This window comes from Haemorhous mexicanus, chromosome 6 (genome assembly GCF_027477595.1).
Source record: "Haemorhous mexicanus isolate bHaeMex1 chromosome 6, bHaeMex1.pri, whole genome shotgun sequence".
Classification (NCBI taxonomy): Eukaryota; Metazoa; Chordata; class Aves; order Passeriformes; family Fringillidae; genus Haemorhous; species Haemorhous mexicanus.
The window spans coordinates 27425817-27443083 of NC_082346.1; the positions used below are offsets into that span (position 1 = coordinate 27425817).

Below are 17267 nucleotides of genomic sequence, written 5' to 3' on the forward strand. Positions count from 1 at the left end.
TGGATTCGTTTCTCAGGCCTTTCCTTGGTCCTGACAGATAACAGTGGATGCAGATTTAGTTTCACAATGCAGAGAGCAGTCAGATATTTTGGGTTTGCTAGATTCTTTTTGCACAGTTCTGGCTTTTTTGCAGTGAAAGTCTGTCCCATTCCCAGAGCTGCTGAGCCAACAGCTCTGGGGACTGGCTCTGCCTATGTAGGCAGCAGGTACATTAGGAGAGCCCCATTTTGTGCTGTTTGCCTGACATGCTCCTTTGCCAAAATCAGTCATGCCTGAGTGGGAAATACACAGTCTGCAAGGCTTTATTTGGCCTCACTCCCAGGAATTATAATTAGTACAAATTATGATGGTATTTCTCATTATGTGAATTCCTATCCACCAGGATCTAAGTACAGAAGATCAAACTCTTTCCAGGCAGATCAAATACAGATTTCAGGTCCTGTTAGTTTTGAGCCATTACTCAGCTGGGCTGCTCTATCTGGGCTGCACAGAAAAGCTGCTCCATTAAAGTGATTTACAGTGGAAATAGATTTCTATATTCAGGCAGTGTGTGACTGTCACCACCAAACAGACTTTATACAACTGTACAAAGTCCTGTTATTAAAAAACCCAGTAATTTAGAGGAAGACACTTCCTGTTCTGCCCATTTCTATTAATTATAATAACTTTTCTCACCACTGCTGTGACAGGAGAAGTCCACCTATGGACCAAATCAAGAACAGTTCATGAGCCAATTTGGATGAGGAGAACACACGGGGATGCGTAGTTTCATCCCTTGTGGGGATGAAACTACAGATCAGCTCAAACTATTCCACATAATTTCCATCCTGAAGTGCAGTATTATAATATGGGGAAATGGTGACACTGGGCTTTTTAGCAGATAGTGGTCCTGACTTTCAGTGGCTCCTAAGCAATACTTGACCTCCAACAACCTTGTATTCTGTTCCTCTGGCAACATCGTGTTCTGCCTCCTTGGCTGATATTCTGCTTCCCAGTCTTGTCCGAAACTCACAGAGTGGAAGCCATTCTCATTTTTGCAAAGCTTAACAAATTACTCATGTTGCCTCAGAAAGAGCATTGTATGTTATGGGAGGTGGCAGTTTTAAAAATAACACGGTTCCCTTCTCACCAAGAGAAAGGAAAAAAAAATTATCAGCCCCTCCTAACATGGTAGTGAGCAGACCCAGCCTTCAGCGTTACCTGCATTTGTACAAGTGGGCTGCATTTGTCAATATGGCTCCCTAGCAAATGGTGCCCTGGGATCCCATTTCTGAGTCTGTTCACAGTGCTGCACAAGAGAAACCTAAACAATGAGAAAGGGGGGCACAGTGAGAACAGGCGACAATGCCATCAGGCACAGGGTAGGTGGGTGGGGATCTACATTGAGAGGGGGGCTAACTGGAGTGCAGGTGACAGAGCAAACTGGAACCCGTGATGTCAAGAGACATTGAAGAAATCGAGGTACTGCTGCTGCCCAGCTGGTCGAATTCGTAATTGCAAGCAATGACACAATCAGTTCTGAGTCACCAAGTGTTTGTCATGCACCTGAGTGTGCTTCCTCCCTGGGAAAAATCAAGCTAACTATAATTACCACTTAAAAGGAGTGACAGACAAAAGGGTGAAGACAAGAGCCCGAGCCTGGTTTTCCCTTGCGGTGTGCCTTGTCTAGTTATTGTAACCTTCAGGAAGTGATGTTCAATGCTTCTTTGTATCATTTTCTATCAACTTCGCAGAGGCAGAAAGAGACAGAACACAAAGTCAGTGAAATATCAGGCTGTACCCATTCACAGAAAAATTATGGCAGGAGAAATCCCAGGAAGAATTATTCTAGTACTTACTTTCCTTTATAGAGATTTTGATTGATAGAAACTCCATAGTTCCTGAGTCTCCAGCAATAAAAATGTTTTACAATTCTATAGCAGCTAATGGATACTTCTGGTGTGATCTGGAGATGTGTGCTTTCAAAACGCATTTGGGGAAAAAAAAAAAAAATAGAGAGAAACAATGTTCGAAAACAGCTTCCACTATCCTGGCCTCTGAACTAGTTCATTGCTCTTTGGAATTAAAGGCAATGCCTGAGAGATGCACAGAGAGGTTTCTGGTTCACCTGTTCACTGCCACTCTTGTTAAATGTGGAGGCAAAGAGCCACAAGAACAGTATTATACTACATTTTCGGATTAAAGAATAATAAGTTCAAATGAAATAAAAATGCCACTAGCTTTAAAAATATTTTCTTGAACGTTCCAAAGGGAGACAAGCACCATATTGCATTAAGTCCCTTTCTCAAATTCTACTTCATCTCCTGACTTGTTTAGGAACTAGTACTGCCTCTCAGACATGCTGTGAATAATTTAGAAGTGTGTTGCCATCTGCTGGAGAAAGTACATATTTTAATACATCAACTGAAGAATGTGAAAGAACAGGCAAAATTTAAGGCGTTCAAAGACTTTCTTTAAATCTGAAAGAAAAACAGCAAATTTCAGACTAAAGACAGGTTGGAAGACAATGGTCTGAGCTTAATTTAATTATGTCACTCAATCGGACGTTTTACACCAAAAAGAGGCGCTAACGTTTAACAGGAATGGGTGAGGGAATTAGCAAGAGAAAGGTGATAAAGTACACATCCCCCCTGTGAAACAAGGAAAGGCAGGCAGTTAACACTAAACAGTGAAGGGCTGGGTTTAAGAGGGATCGGAAAACCAAAAAATGCTCTAAGATCACTGTCTCTGCCAAGTTATCAGTTTCAGTTCTCAGGCTTATCATTGATGGATCTCCCTTGAGGATCAAAACGGAGGGATTAGCCACAGGGTGCTGGTGATGGGAAAAAGGTTTTCTCACTGCAAAAGCATGTTCCCCTCCTGCTTTTTTCACACTCTAGGACAGATGGATTACGCCCTAGGGTTTCCAAGGGGGCACTCGGTGGGTTTACAAAGGGCAGCCTGCTCTGGAATGCACATTGGTAGTTCACCTGCGGGAAAACAAAGTGTCAGGGGAACCGCGGTCTGCAGGTCTGCAATTGCTTCTCGGGCATGATACAGTTCCACCCAGTGTTTACTGGTCTGCAGGAATCTGTTTCTGACAATGGTTGGAAGAGCTTGGGAGGTTGGTTAATGGTTAGGAGGCAGGCTCTGGCAAGATTTTCAGCAGCTTTGATCTCTTCCAGGGTAAATTCTAATTGTTGTATGGCTCCCCGTGTAGGTTCCAGTTCAGGTTCTCATGGGTAACTGTAATACCCAGGGTACACAGCTCCTGTAATTCTGTTTACTGCATTAAATTTGTATACAGCATTCAAAAGATCACTCAGAAACGCTGTCCCTTCTCTCGGGACAAGGTCTTTTGATTGAGTGGGGGACACAGGTATCTGCAGCACTCTCCTTAAGGCAGTTCCAGGGGTGTCTCATAGCCTGGAAGTATGTTACACCTTTGTGGGTATCTTATGGAGGCTGGTCCATTTAGGGAGTTACACCTATTTGCCTGTGGCTTTTAAGAATACAGGGTATTTTTTATGCTGATTACTGTGAAGGAATATTCTATATACAGTGAGGTGGAGTGATGATCAGTACCGTCTGTAGTGGAAATCTGTGAGGAAGTCCAGGGTTTAATTCAAATTTCAATTGTGTCAATAGATTCTGCCCTTACTTCTCTCCCCAGCCACATCTTCCTGCCCTCTCCTCTGCACCAGCATTCATGTTTAGATCATGGATCACAGAGTCATCTGCTGCAGGGCAATGAACTGTCTCACTCTGCACTCATATACACGCTGTTGTGCACCAAGAGGGGGTTGGACAGGGCAGCCAGGAATGACACAGACAGCATTGAGGAAGCCCAGATTTAGACAGGGTTTATCTGCTGGGAATCTGAACCTTGGACACATTGTATGTTTGTCAGTGCAGATATCTAGAATTACCTGTTTCTCTAGGCATTTGAGGAGCATAACATGCCATGCAACACCTAGATGTTGATAGCTGTGCCCACAGCTTGGAGAAAATTTAAGTCAAAATTACTGCAAATTGCTGCTGTGACCACAGCTGTACCAAACCAAGACAAGGATTTAGGTTTCCAATCCAAACAGATCACCAAAATCTCCTAAATTCTCTCGCACAAGTCCCTCTTATAGACTTACACCACTGCAACACACAAAATGTAATCATCTGATTCTCCACACATTCCTGGTGAATCAAAGAACTGCAACCCTCGCTCTTCCCTTCTTTCCAGAATACCAAATCTGTGAATGTAGCACTGGGATATAATTATTGCATATGTTTGTAAATTAAATAATCACAGCAGATGATACTGCAGATGGATGGAGCAGGCTTGTGGGCTTGGGTTAGCTTTAGGCTGATGTTTTATTTCCAAATAAGGTGAAAATCTGGCTTCCAATTTAACCACATTAAAATCAGACACAGGTTTCTCATGAGGTATTAGCCCTAAAAGGCAATAATATCTGCCAGAATGAGAACAAAAATCTCTTCCATTTCTAGACCTGACCAAGTAAAAAACAACTTATAAAACATGGCCTGATCTAGGCTTTGAGCTGAAACAGCCCACAGAAATGCACACTGAGAAGTTTTTGCACAAATGTCAATTTACCCTAATATCCAGATATATTTCAAGAATATAAAAACATGATTACAAAATATGAACTGCTAAAAATATGATTACAAAGAGGAAAAGTAAAAACATCATTGCAGAAGACAACAGGGAGAGACCTCATCTTAAATGAGGGATCAACTATGCTCATCCCTGTGACATAAACATGAGCTGAAGCTGCAATCAATGTAGAGAACTGAAGGATGCTCTAAGGAACTAATCACCTCCTCTTTTTAAGAGAAGTCAAGAACTTCTTGGTTTGATAAATCTTGGATTTGATACATCCAAATGAAGGCTATGATTTGTGATGATTTTTGCAGAGGAAATGAAAAGCTCAGCAATGTCTTGTATAATAAAGATCAGTGTTTGAACAAGAACGAAAGGATTCAGACTAGCCACAGCTTATGTTAGACTGGAAATCACAGCTCAAAATCATGGGAGTGTTTGGAACAGGTATGAGCTAGAGCAGTCAGGGGAAAAAATACCCACACTATATCAGACAGAGCTTAACAGGAAGAGAGAAAGGACTATATGATGTGGTATCTACAAGAGTGGGAGAATGGATCTGATAGTCCAAGAAGTCCCTTCCTACCTCATTACCCTAAACCTAATGTAATTTGTTTGTGCCTTTTGAGATGCTGAAAGAGAACAGTCGCTGCTTATGAAGATCAGGATGATTAGACAGCAGAAGAATGTGGTTTTGCTATTTTGGCTCAGAGCTGCCACATAAAGAGGGTAAACAGCAGAGGCTGGGACTGGTGCTTGCAGGCAGGCTAGGTCAGCAAAAGCCATGTTCTGTTTTTAGCAAAGCAGGCAGAGGTGACCCTCTGGAGGCGTGCCATGGGAGCCTCCAGGAACCCAGCTAGCGTGGGACCTGCATGTCTGGCTCAGCACTGGGAGAAGGCCTGAGGCTGAGTGATGCAGACCACAGCCCTAGTTTATGAGGGTGGGGTGTCCAGTAAGAGCAGAGAAAAAGGAGGTGTAACGTTGTTTGTGTGAAGCCAACCACATGGAACTGCTGCTTGTGGTGCCTCACTGCCACCTGATGTGCAAACTAAGTTTGGGAAGATCTCTTGTGTCTTGTAATGGATCCTTCTGTGTTGCAAGCTGTCCCGTACCCTGAGAGACATTTCTCCATTGCTTCCTGAAAGTGAAGCTTGTATCTAATATGCAGTATACAGTATACTCACAGTATGGTGTATGGCACACATACAGGGTACGCATATACATCTCTGTTCATTTTATATAGGATGAAACCCAAAGGGTTGTGTAAGAGACTAGTCCCTCTGGTTAATGCCATTGTTATAAATTCTGCTAGTTAAGCTAGAGAGTAAAATTGCAAATAAACAGTTGTTGGCACACCAGAACATAAGAAAACTCCAGGTTATAAATACTATTTAGTGACACAGAAACTGGATCCGACACATAAACCTGGGATAAACTTGCAGAGCAAGTCTAGTGTAGTTCAAGGACTGCCTTACGCTGGATCCCTTTATGCTGTGCCTCAATGATCATTCTAGTGAAAAAGCCAAGATTTTGCCACTCAATGCTACATGAGAGCCACAACAGAGGAATTTTTACAGAGTGTTTTAAACCAGATAATTCCTAGTAGCAGTCAGTAGAATTGCTCTGGCAATCAGGACTGATTCTAGTAGGGCACACTGCTACGTTAATGAGGTAATTTCTCGCAATGTAGCTGCACACAACAGGACAGCGTCACTGAAAACTGGGAAAGAAAATCTTCAAACAAGAGTTACAGGTTGGAAAGCTGCCACTACTTTGTTACAGTGCCAGGTTAATGGGTGGTAGGGGGTGTCTCTCTGCCTGTTATGCACACTAAGAGTCACATTTCTATTACCTATATACAATTTTTTATATGAATATGTATTTACACGCCAAGAAGTTTACAGCTATTTCCAAGCAGCTTTGTACATCTGCTAATTAATTGTGTGGGTCTTATTGCCCATGCTCATGTATTAGGGAAGGGGTCTCTAGGGGTCATTGGAGGGGTCTCCGGTGGTCCTGTGGGATGGCACCCTACCTCTTTTTAGCCCCCTTTGGTGACATATTCAAGTTTTGATGTTTGGCATGGTTCTACTTGTTATATTCGACAACAAACCCAGAGCGTACATCGAACCTAGAGGAACCTCTGGTTATTACTGGCGTATAAAAATGCTGACTTTGTTTATTCGAGCGGGCCCTTTCTTAATTCGACATAAGCCTTTCGTTATCCGCGGCAGTGAGCAGACGCGGCGGGCACCGCGCGGAGCCCAAGGCCCGGCAGACAGGGCATAGGCCGACCAGCTCGCTCCGGGGAACACCGGGGACAGGAGTACCGGGGACAGGAGCGTCGCGGCACAGCCGACCAGCCGCACCGCCCCTATCCCGCCGCCATCGCTGTGAGGCAGCGGCCCCGCCCCGCCTCGCCCGCGCATGCGCAGGCGCCGGTGCCGCGGGTCAGCTGAGCGCGCCGCGCTCGGGCCGCGCTGGGCCATGGCCTCCATCCTGGACGAGTACGAGGACTCCCTGCACCGCTCCGTGTCCGTGCCACAGAGCCGCGGCAGCGTGGGCATCCCGCACTCCGGTACGTGTGCTCCGGGGCCTTCCGCGGGCGGCCTTCCTGCTGAGAGGGGGAGGCGAGGCGGCAGCTCCGGGTGGGGAGCAGGGCACGCCAGGCTGTGCTGCCTGGAAGAGGTGTGTCACTGTGTGTGTGGGGCAAAGCATTCGGCTGCGGCTTGTTTTTTCCACGGCTTGCTGTGGGAGGTGTTTAGAGACGGGGAGCGCTCGAGTCCTGGCTGGGCGGAGTGGTGATGCAGGCCAGCCCCGCGGACCCGCGGTGCTGCTTCTGTGCGGGAGGCTGTGGCCGGAGGTGCTGCGGGAGCAAACGCGTGAAGTCGCATGTGCCTGTGTGTCACAAGTTACACCCAGCCGCACCTCAGGCCTGTGCAGCTCAGAGCTGTGCTAGCGGGTTGAGAACATCCGTCACTTTGCTTCTTCTTTCTGCTCCTCTCTGAGGAAGCCACGCTTTACCGTGTTATGGATGTGTGCACAGCTGTTCCTGCACGGAGTTCCTTTCCTAACCCAGGTGCAGTTTACCGAAGACTTCATTTCTCTAGAGTGGTTCCTTTAGGCTGACTACATGATGGCAAGGTGACCAGCAAAGTAGTCTGTATCACTACTACACTTTTCTGTCAAGGGATGTGACAGAACTGTACTGCTCGGAGAAGTGTCCCATCAGTGTGAAGTAATGGTGTGATGATGACCAGTCTGTTTTTTCTTTCATGTCAGAGAAATTTATTTCATTATTATTCCATGATAAATTCAAGATTTATTAGGTTCAATAACCATTTTCTGCTAGATGTCACCTCTCAATGTTTTTTCAGTGTGGCAGGGAAATGTAGGTTATGAGAGAATTCTGTTGTACCTGGTATTGTCATGGTAGTACCAGCTGCTATGCAGAGCTGGTGGTTTTGGGTTACAAGTTTGGGAATACATGGACACGTTCTTTCAAGTTTTTTTCCTTGCATAGTGTTGCCCACTGGTAACCTTTGGGGAAACCAGATTGTGAGGTTCATCTATGTGCTAAGAATTGATAAATTCTGTCATGCTATGAAAACTATGGAGTATAAATACACTGACACAGTTACTTTGAGTCTGGGTATTGAAGTAGGTATGTTCCACTTGTTTGTTTTGACATGCATGGTTATTTCATTGTGCAATGTTAAGTGCAGAATAAGTGGCCTAAATAGGTGTTGTGCAGAGCAGTGTTGGGACAAGTCGTGTAATGGAAAATAAATTTTCCAGGACTCAGCTTTTCTTTGTGACAGCTGCAACACTGTCTTCAGTCATGGCTGTCTTACAGTTGAGAAATCTGTCTGTTTGCTCACAGTTGATATTGGCAGAGGAAGTTTGGGAAACTGCTTAACTGCAAAGGCACAGCCTAATCAGGATTTCAGTTATTCTTAAATTAGGCCACACAGGCAATTTTTAATAAAATTTGGGTTGGTAAAAGTTCCGGGCAATCTGAAGTTTAAGTAAATTTATTTGGTAAAAAGATACAATAGTTACCTTCCTGAAAGCAGTCCTTAAGGTTAGGTTTGCAATTTTGGAAGATGTTGAAACTCATTCCTCAGTTTCAGGGAGTTGTTCGCTGTGCTTGTTGAACTGCAGGTACTGTTTCTCAAGGTTGTAGATAAACAAGCAGTGACTCTGTATCCAGCCTAAAGTCCTGCTGCATTTTGAACTTCAAGTACTGTAGCTCCAGCTTTGAAAAGCCTGCTTTGACCCACAAGGCCTTACTGGTGATCTTAGATCATTGGACAGATTAAAAGGTCTGCAGAAATAGGTAGCTTTGCTCAGAAATCAGGGTGTGAAATGCTGCAGTAGAATCTTGATTAAACAGAAGAGGTACACTGGGGACAAAATGAGGGGAGAGACTGTTTGAAAGGAATTAATATTATTAAATAGGCATCTCCTTTATATAGAGAACTGTATATTAAGGAAGCTCATCCTTCTCCTATTAGGGACAATGGCAAAAATCCTTATGTTAATGGTGATGATCCTATGGGTGTTATAAATGTAATGGATACAGGCCTTAAAAGCCCAGAATGCTGAAATCCAATACTTTGGCTTGAACTATGATGGAATTAAACCATAAACAGCTTCTCCTTAATTCTGAACCCTCACGTCTGTACAGGTGCTATTTGTTCCCTTTCCTTCCTGCCTCTAAGTTTCCTTGCTGAGTCAGCCTTGCTTTGCCAGGTGACAGTCTGAAAAAAAATTGAGATTACCTGGATGAATGTGACTTGATGATCTGGTAACGTGTGGGTTTTCCAGAGTAATCCTTCCCTTTTATATATATATGTATATATATAAATAGGTATTTATTGGTTAGCTGTGATATCATGTGTATCTGTACCTTGGGAGCTTTTGTACGTGTTTTGAACTGCATTTCATACCAGCAAATTTAAACTGTGGCATTGCAGCTCCCTAATCCAAAAAGAAGAACATCAGTTCTACCTAAATGGAAATAAAGGAATGCACATTTGTATAAATGGGTAGAGTTTAAGGTGTGGGTCAATGTGTAAGAAAAAAGCACATCCAAAAGGCTGCCTACTCAGGTGTGGTTGCTTTGTCTCTTCCTGCATGTGCATCTTTCTTCTGGAAAAAGTGTATTTTAAGGATTCTGCAGCTGGGCTAAAGGTGAGGCAGAGGCAAGGAGAAGGCATTGGTGGAATAGACAATTAAAGGATTTGCCTGCAAGTAGCAGGCTACTTTCCACTACGTTGTCTTTTTCAGCACCAGCAGGGCTGGAATTAGAGGTTTTTTTCCTCAGTATTCCTGCTCCATGTAGCACACTTCCTTTTCAGTAAAACTTGGAGCAGGATGCAATCCTCTTAGTCTTTTAGGCTGGATTTTGATGCAGTTTGGGGTTGTTGTTGTGGGGTTTTGTCTTGTTCAGTTTCTAAACGTTCACATTCTTTCTCCAGGATATGTCAATGCACGACTGGAGAAGGAAACGCCAATATTTAACAAGCAGAGGATTGATTTTGCTCCTCCTGAGAAAATTAACAGCTTAGTTGTCTCCTCTAACCAGCTCTGTATGAGCCTTGGGAAAGACACCCTTCTCAGGTAATGTTGCCAGAATCCTGAAGTTACTGTTTGTTTTTCCCCTGCCTTCTTTTTTTTCCCTTAAGTTGATAGAGAACTTATATTTGCAAACTGGATAAAAAGCCACGAGCCCAGTATGGAAAACAGGTGAGGGTTACAGGCATGTGAACTTTTGCTGGCAGCATGCTTTCATGGTTTCTCTTTGCAGGATTGATCTTGGGAAGCCAGATGAACCTAATCAGGTAGAACTGGGACGCAAAGATGAAGCCAAAGTCTACAAGATGTTTTTGGACCACACAGGTGAGGCAGTGGGTGATGGATATTTACAGACAGTGAACAGAGCAGAGCAAGTGCTGGTGTAGGAGTTCTCTTTCTGCTTTGTGCATAAGGAGAACAGATCAATCTTCCATGAGCCAGACTCTTCCCCAGGGCCCTTGCTCACTGGTTTGCCATTTTGATATTAGTAAAGCACAGGCTTGTGCCTGTGTTGTGTTTTCAGACTCTGAAATGAGCACATGCTATTAGGCTGTTCTGAGCAAGGCTAAAACCAATCAAAGGAAGGTTTGCAGTCACTCTGCTGTATGGTTTATATAGGAGTTTTTAAAAAGGGCCATAAAACTTCTGCAGTTCACTGTAGCCTAGACTGATTTTAAAAAACTAAACAAAAATTTGGAAAGAGATGCTCATATCTCTCACCAGCTGCCAGGGATAGGAGTGAGCTCTGGGAAATGTTTATCCTTAGAACATTTCTTGAAACAGAATACCTTCTTGCTAAAGCATCTGGTACCAGTTATTTATCATTGCAACATATGGACTACTGTTCTGATCTAGCATGGAAATCCCCCACATTCCCATGAATGCCTGGGAAAGTCTTGGATTAAGTATGTTGATATTGGAGTTTATCAAATGTTAGGATTAGAAGCTTCAGGAATTTGGCTTGCTTAGGCACAGTCTTGATTTGGTCTCTCCTTCTCCCTCCCATACCCCTCTGTGTTGGCAGGCTCTCATCTCCTCATTGCCCTGAACACCAGTGAATGCCTTTACCTGAACAGAAGTGTTCAGAAAGTGCGGGCACTCTCCCGCTGGAAAGGACACTTGATTGAAAGTGTGGGCTGGAACAAATTTCTTGGTTCAGAAACCAACACAGGGCCCATCCTGGTGGGGACATCCCAGGGGCAGATCTATGAGGCCGAAATCTCTGTCAGTGAAGGAAGCCTCTTCAGCACTAACCCTGACCAGTACTTCCGCCAGGTCTACACTCTGGAGGAGGAATCTGGACCTGCCCCAGTCTGCTGCTTGGAAATTGAACGAGGGCTAGAAGGGAAATTTTTTATTATAGCCACCACTAGGAAGAGACTCTTTCAGTTTGTTGGCAAAGTGCCTGAAGGGACAGAGCAGCAAGGTTTCAGCTCCATATTTGCTGTGCATGCTGACCATCTGCCCAGCTTTCGGGAGTTTCCAGCCAACTTGGGTTTCAGCGAGATAGCCTTTTACACTCCGAAACTGCGTTCCAACCCACGCTCCTTTGCCTGGATGATGGGGAACGGTGTTCTGTATGGTACCTTGGATTATAGTCGACCTGATTCAATTCTGAGTGACGAACGGGTCTGGGTTTATCCTCCTGATATTGATATAACTGTGAACAAGCCAATATCCATTGTGCTTACCCAGTTCCACTTTCTCTTGCTGCTGCCTGACCGGGTGAAGGCGGTCTGCACTCTGAATGGACAGGTTGTGTTTCAGGATCTGTTCCTGGAGAAGTTTGGCTTGCTGACACGCATGATTAAAGATCCCACAGTGCAGCAGATATGGATTCACACTGAGAAAGTAGTGTTCCGCTACCATGTGCAGCGGGAATCTAGAGATGTGTGGAAGATGTATATGAATATGAACAAATTTGATTTAGCAAAAGAGTATTGTAAGGACCGTCCAGAGTGTCTCGACATTGTGTTGGCTAAAGAGGCAGAGCACTGCTTCCAAAACAAGAGGTATCTGGACAGTGCCAAATGTTATGCACTGACCCAGAACTACTTTGAGGAAATTGCTCTGAAGTTCATTGAAGCCAAGCAAGAAGAGGCCCTGATGGAGTTTCTGATTAAGAAGCTAAGTAACCTAAAGTCCTCAGAGAAGACACAGACTACTCTGCTGACCACGTGGTTGACAGAGCTGTACCTGAACTGGCTGGGCATATTGCAAGGAGATCCCTCGCAGCGAAATCTCTATTTGGATACACGGGAGAAGTTCCGCACTTTCCTGAGCAGTCCTAAAAACAAAGACTGTCTTTTTAATAATCGGGCATCTATCTATGAGCTGTTGGCAAGCCATGGCGACACAGAGCACATGGTCTACTTTGCAGTCATCATGCAGGATTACGAGCGTGTAGTAGCTCACCACTGCCAGCATGACGAGTACGATGAGGCTCTAAATGTGCTGTCCAGGCACAGAGATGAGAAGCTCTTCTACAAGTTCTCTCCAGTTCTCATCCAACATATTCCCAAGAAGGTGGTTGATGCTTGGATTTCTATGGGCTCTAGACTGGATGCCAGGAACCTCATTCCAGCCCTTGTTAACTACAGCCAGAGTGCCAGCACCCAGCAGATCAATGAAGCCATCAGATATATGGAGTTCTGTGTCTACCAGTTGGAGGAAACCCAGCAAGCCATTCACAACTACTTGTTGTCTCTTTATGCTTTGTGTCGGCCAGACTCGCTGCTGTCATACCTGGAGCAAGCAGGAACCAACCCAAACAGGATCCACTACGACCTGAAGTATGCACTACGCCTGTGTGCAGAGCACGGGCACCACCGTGCATGCGTCCACATTTACAAAGTGATGGAATTATATGAGGAGGCTGTGGATCTTGCCTTACAGGTATGTGTGTATCTGTGTATGCTGATACACTGGAATGTAGCTTGTTCAAGTTACCTTGAACAGCAGAGCATTGAGAGGAGCTGGACAGACTCACTGGTATCAAAGCGGTGCAGCTGATGCTTGGAAGAAAGAGCTGGCTCTGTTAACATTTTTCTGTGCTTTCACAACTGTTTCAAGTAGGCAGCTGACTGACAAGCCATAACTGAGGGTGGGGGCATGGAAAATACAAGGAGGAGTACTGTTTGTCTCAAGCTCAGTCTCTGACATAAAATACCTTTAACATATCTACATTTATGCAAGATTTGTTAGCTATTTGATAGCTATTGTTAAGGATTCTAATTACCTATTCATAGCTTTGGTAATTATCACAGAAGCCTTTGTCAGCTTAGTCTGACCTTCAGGGAGACGCTGTATTTTTTTCTGATTGGAATTGCTGTGTCTTTGCTGAAATGTGTGGCCAGCAAAGATACTATAACATGAATTTGCCTTTTCTGTGCTGGCCTTTGTTCTCGGTTGGGTAGCAAGCTTATCTTCAGTGAGGAGTACTGGTGGAGAGGAGAGGTGTTTGGCATGGAAACAAGGAGCGGGCCAGGAGTGCAGTCCTAGGCAGTGAGATAGCAGCAGAAGTTTTCTAAATGCCTCTTAAAATGGACTTGAGCAGGCTTTGAAGTTGAATGGTGGATAAACAAAGAGGGAAGCTTAACTCTGTTTCCTTGTCTGTCCAACTTCTAGGTGGATGTTGATCTTGCCAAGTCCTGTGCAGATCTTCCTGAAGATGATGAGGAGCTCCGGAAGAAGCTGTGGTTGAAGATCGCTCGCCATGTTGTCCAGGAAGAGAAGGATGTCAAGAAGGCAATGGCCTGCCTGTCCAGCTGTGCTCTGCTGAAGATTGAAGATGTGCTGCCATTCTTTCCAGACTTTGTCACTATTGACCATTTCAAGGAGGCAATCTGTAACTCCCTGGAGGATTACAACAAGCACATTGAGGAGCTGAAAAGGGAGATGGAGGAAGCCACACAGAGTGCCAAGAGGATCCGAGAGGACATCCAGGAAATGAGAAATAAATATGGCTCTGTGGAGCCTCAGGAAAAATGTGCTGCTTGTGACTTTCCACTTCTAAACCGCCCTTTTTACCTTTTCCTGTGTGGTCACATGTTTCACTATGACTGTCTCCTCCAAGCAGTTTTCCCTAACCTTCCTGCCTATAAACAGGTAAAACTTGAAGATCTTCAGAAGAAGCTGGCAGCTACCAGCCAGCCATCCAAGAGCCACCATCGTCCCAAGGATGCAGACACCATTAGCTTGGGGAAGGGGCAGCAGAGCCGGGAACAGATCAAAGCTGACATTGATGATATTGTGGCAGCTGAATGTGTGTACTGTGGTGAGCTGATGATCCGGTCCATTGACAAACCTTTTATTGATCCCCAGAAGTATGAAGACGAGATGCAAAGCTGGCTGTAATTTTCCAAATCTTCAACTGTCAAACAAATTGTGAAACTTCTCTGGTGTGGATATAACCTCCTGGAGCAGGAACACAATGACTTCTGTGCAACTCTGAACAAAGGGTAGTGCAGTCTTTTTACCAGGCTTAGGGAGAACTAGTCTTGAGAAGTGGGGAGATATAGCTATGGCTGTCTAAGAACTTTAACAATACTTAGAGCTAACCTACTGGAATATATTTAGCAGATGTTTCTGCTTGCAGTTCTTCTGAGCTTCTCAGTGTGATGCTAAATGGAGTGCCTTGTTGCCCAGAAGGAATTGGGAACAGCCTGTGATTTATCTGCCCTGTTGTGTGGTATTTGTTTTGGTGAAGACAAGCTGAAAGAGGAGGGTAGTGAAGGCCACTAAGCAATGTAGTTGTCATTCATCATTTTCAAAGCTAGACTTGCCCTCTGTTTCCTTTTTGTTGAGAGTCTATAACCACATACATAGAAAGAACATGAAAGAACCGAAGCTCTTACATATTTATATTTTGTAAACATCATGCTACACAAATACATGTTTCTACACAATGTGATACAAGAATAATTTTCAATTATTCAATTATACAATCTTGCAGAAAAATTATAAAAGTAATTTGCCTGCAATTCAAGATGTATAATTCTCTTTATCACAAGCTTTATGCATGAGACCAGGCACATTTGGATTTTCTGTAGGTACTGTTTCTCAAAATGCCTGTTCACCACTCCTCTTTCCATCCTGTTTCTACTATAACTGCCTTTGTATAATGGGTCTTGGTTTTCTCTTCACCCCAAACCAAAACGGATAGATGCAGTAGTAAGGTTTCAACTGACACTCTGCAAGCAGGAGCACAATCTGTTTGTATATCTTGCTGTGGTTCTCTTCAAGCTGCACTTGAGCATTAGACGCAAGATCTAGTCAGGGGTTTGCCCAAGGGTAGTCTACAGAATGTTCTGTTGGTGTGAAATTTGCTTTGCCCTTTGAAGCTAGTACCTTGTGCCTAAACAGTCTTTTGCCTTCCACTTTTTGGAGATGGCTGCAAGTCAATGCATCTGTCTATTGCTCCGACTTGGAAAGTTTTTCCCAGAAGGTAGCAATCACTACGTTGTGAGTGAGAGAAGAAAAAATTGTCATTAACAGTTTAGCAAGGGTTCCTTGTTTTGTTTTAGGAAAATAAAATTTTAATTAGGTTTTGCTGTTTGGGACTGAATCACAAAGGTAGTAATTGACAGAAGAATTGAATGTTCTAAAAGACAAAATACAGTTCTTGTAATTAAGGCAACAGAAAATACTGTCTTCTGAAAAACCACCTCGGTTCTTTCACATGAATATGTGTGCTTGTCTTGAATACCTTTCTCAATCTCCTAACCACTCAGCCTGTTTGTAGGGTTGTAGAAATGGGTCTTCATGTTATTGTAGGAGAATATATATTGGTTTCCTCAAGGATCTGACCTAAGAATTCTGAGTTCAGAACTTCAGAAGAACATCTATGTTTTTGTTGGGAGCATCAGCCTCGAACAAATGAATTTTATCTGTGTAAAATGACACAAGTAATAAAAAATACATATGAAATTAGGAAGACCTGAGGTTTCAAGATCCTCTTTTCTTTGATGGAGCCATGGGATAAAGAGTCCCATTATCAGCTGGTTGTGTGTGTTTGCTGGCTTGTCAGAAAGCACTTTTTTGGTGGTTCAGAAAACCCACATGCTGTAGTTTTCTTTGCATAGCCTTTTGCTTTGAAAAAGTTGGTGGGTCTGGCAGAAGAATTTGTGATGAAAACTAAATGTGATGTCTTTTGAAGTTTACCATTAAACCTATTATAACTGGCCACTCCTGTGAATCATCATCTTTTCCTCTAAGCAGTGTGATGTTTAAGGTTGTACATGTCATTGCAAACCAACAGTAGCCTCCACCCCAAACCAGTTTCTGGTCAAAGGTAAGTGGCTCTTTTTCTGCCCTTTAGCAGAACATGGATATCAGCTCATTCTGATGCAGGGGTAATTTCACATTATTTTGACATGTTCTTAACACTTGTTCCATCTCTTTTGGGCTTTTACAGGATGCTTTCCTGGTATATTAGAATTACTATAGTTCTCCATCATTTTCCTGTTCATCCTAGAGAAGTCACATCACTAAATAGACCATTGCAGAGTGATCTGTTTGTCCATAGTATTAGAAGAAGCTGTGGGAAATGAGGCATAGCAAGTAGATAAAAACCCTCTGGTCTTTGCCTGAGATTGGGTGGTAGAGAAAGGCACCTCCGATTCCAGTCATGGGTATTAATAGATCTCAGTTAACCAAACTAGAAGAAGGTATTTTTTAATGACTAGTATGCAGTATTCTCTGAGGGCTGTAGGCACACGCACCAGATACATGTACTACAAATCTCATTCTTCCTCACCATTGTTAACTGAAAAATTATTTAAGTGATTTGTGGTGGAGGTTATAGAGTGTTACTGCTGGCAAAAACTGCAGTAGTGATGAAATGACTAGTGCCAGTAATACAAAAAGGTACATGAAGGTATCTTCTGAACTTTCTTTACATTGTCACATGCTTCAAAAAGTTTCAGTAGCCACTTACCTGTGCTTCTTGGCAATTTTGCAACATCGCTCAGTGAAAAAGGTAAGAGGGTTTATTTTTTCTTGGGGGGTGAGGTGGGTTTGTGGTGTTGGAGGGAAGTGAACTGCTTACTGTTTTCCCATAAATCTAATCTGCAAGATCTCTTCCTTTTTG

The 17267-nt window shown here is 43.7% G+C and overlaps 1 protein-coding gene across 1 annotated transcript; it reads left to right on the plus strand.

Moving 5' to 3' along the window:
- The first annotated feature begins 7029 nt into the window (after nucleotides 1-7029).
- Nucleotides 7030-16361, plus strand: VPS18 (VPS18 core subunit of CORVET and HOPS complexes). The gene is made up of 5 exons (XM_059849462.1): nucleotides 7030-7175; nucleotides 10081-10222; nucleotides 10410-10501; nucleotides 11202-13072; nucleotides 13805-16361. Exons 1-5 carry the CDS (start codon nucleotides 7085-7087, stop codon nucleotides 14531-14533), a joined length of 2925 nt encoding a protein of 974 aa, XP_059705445.1. The 5' UTR covers nucleotides 7030-7084; the 3' UTR covers nucleotides 14534-16361.
- Nucleotides 16362-17267: the final 906 nt, after the last annotated feature.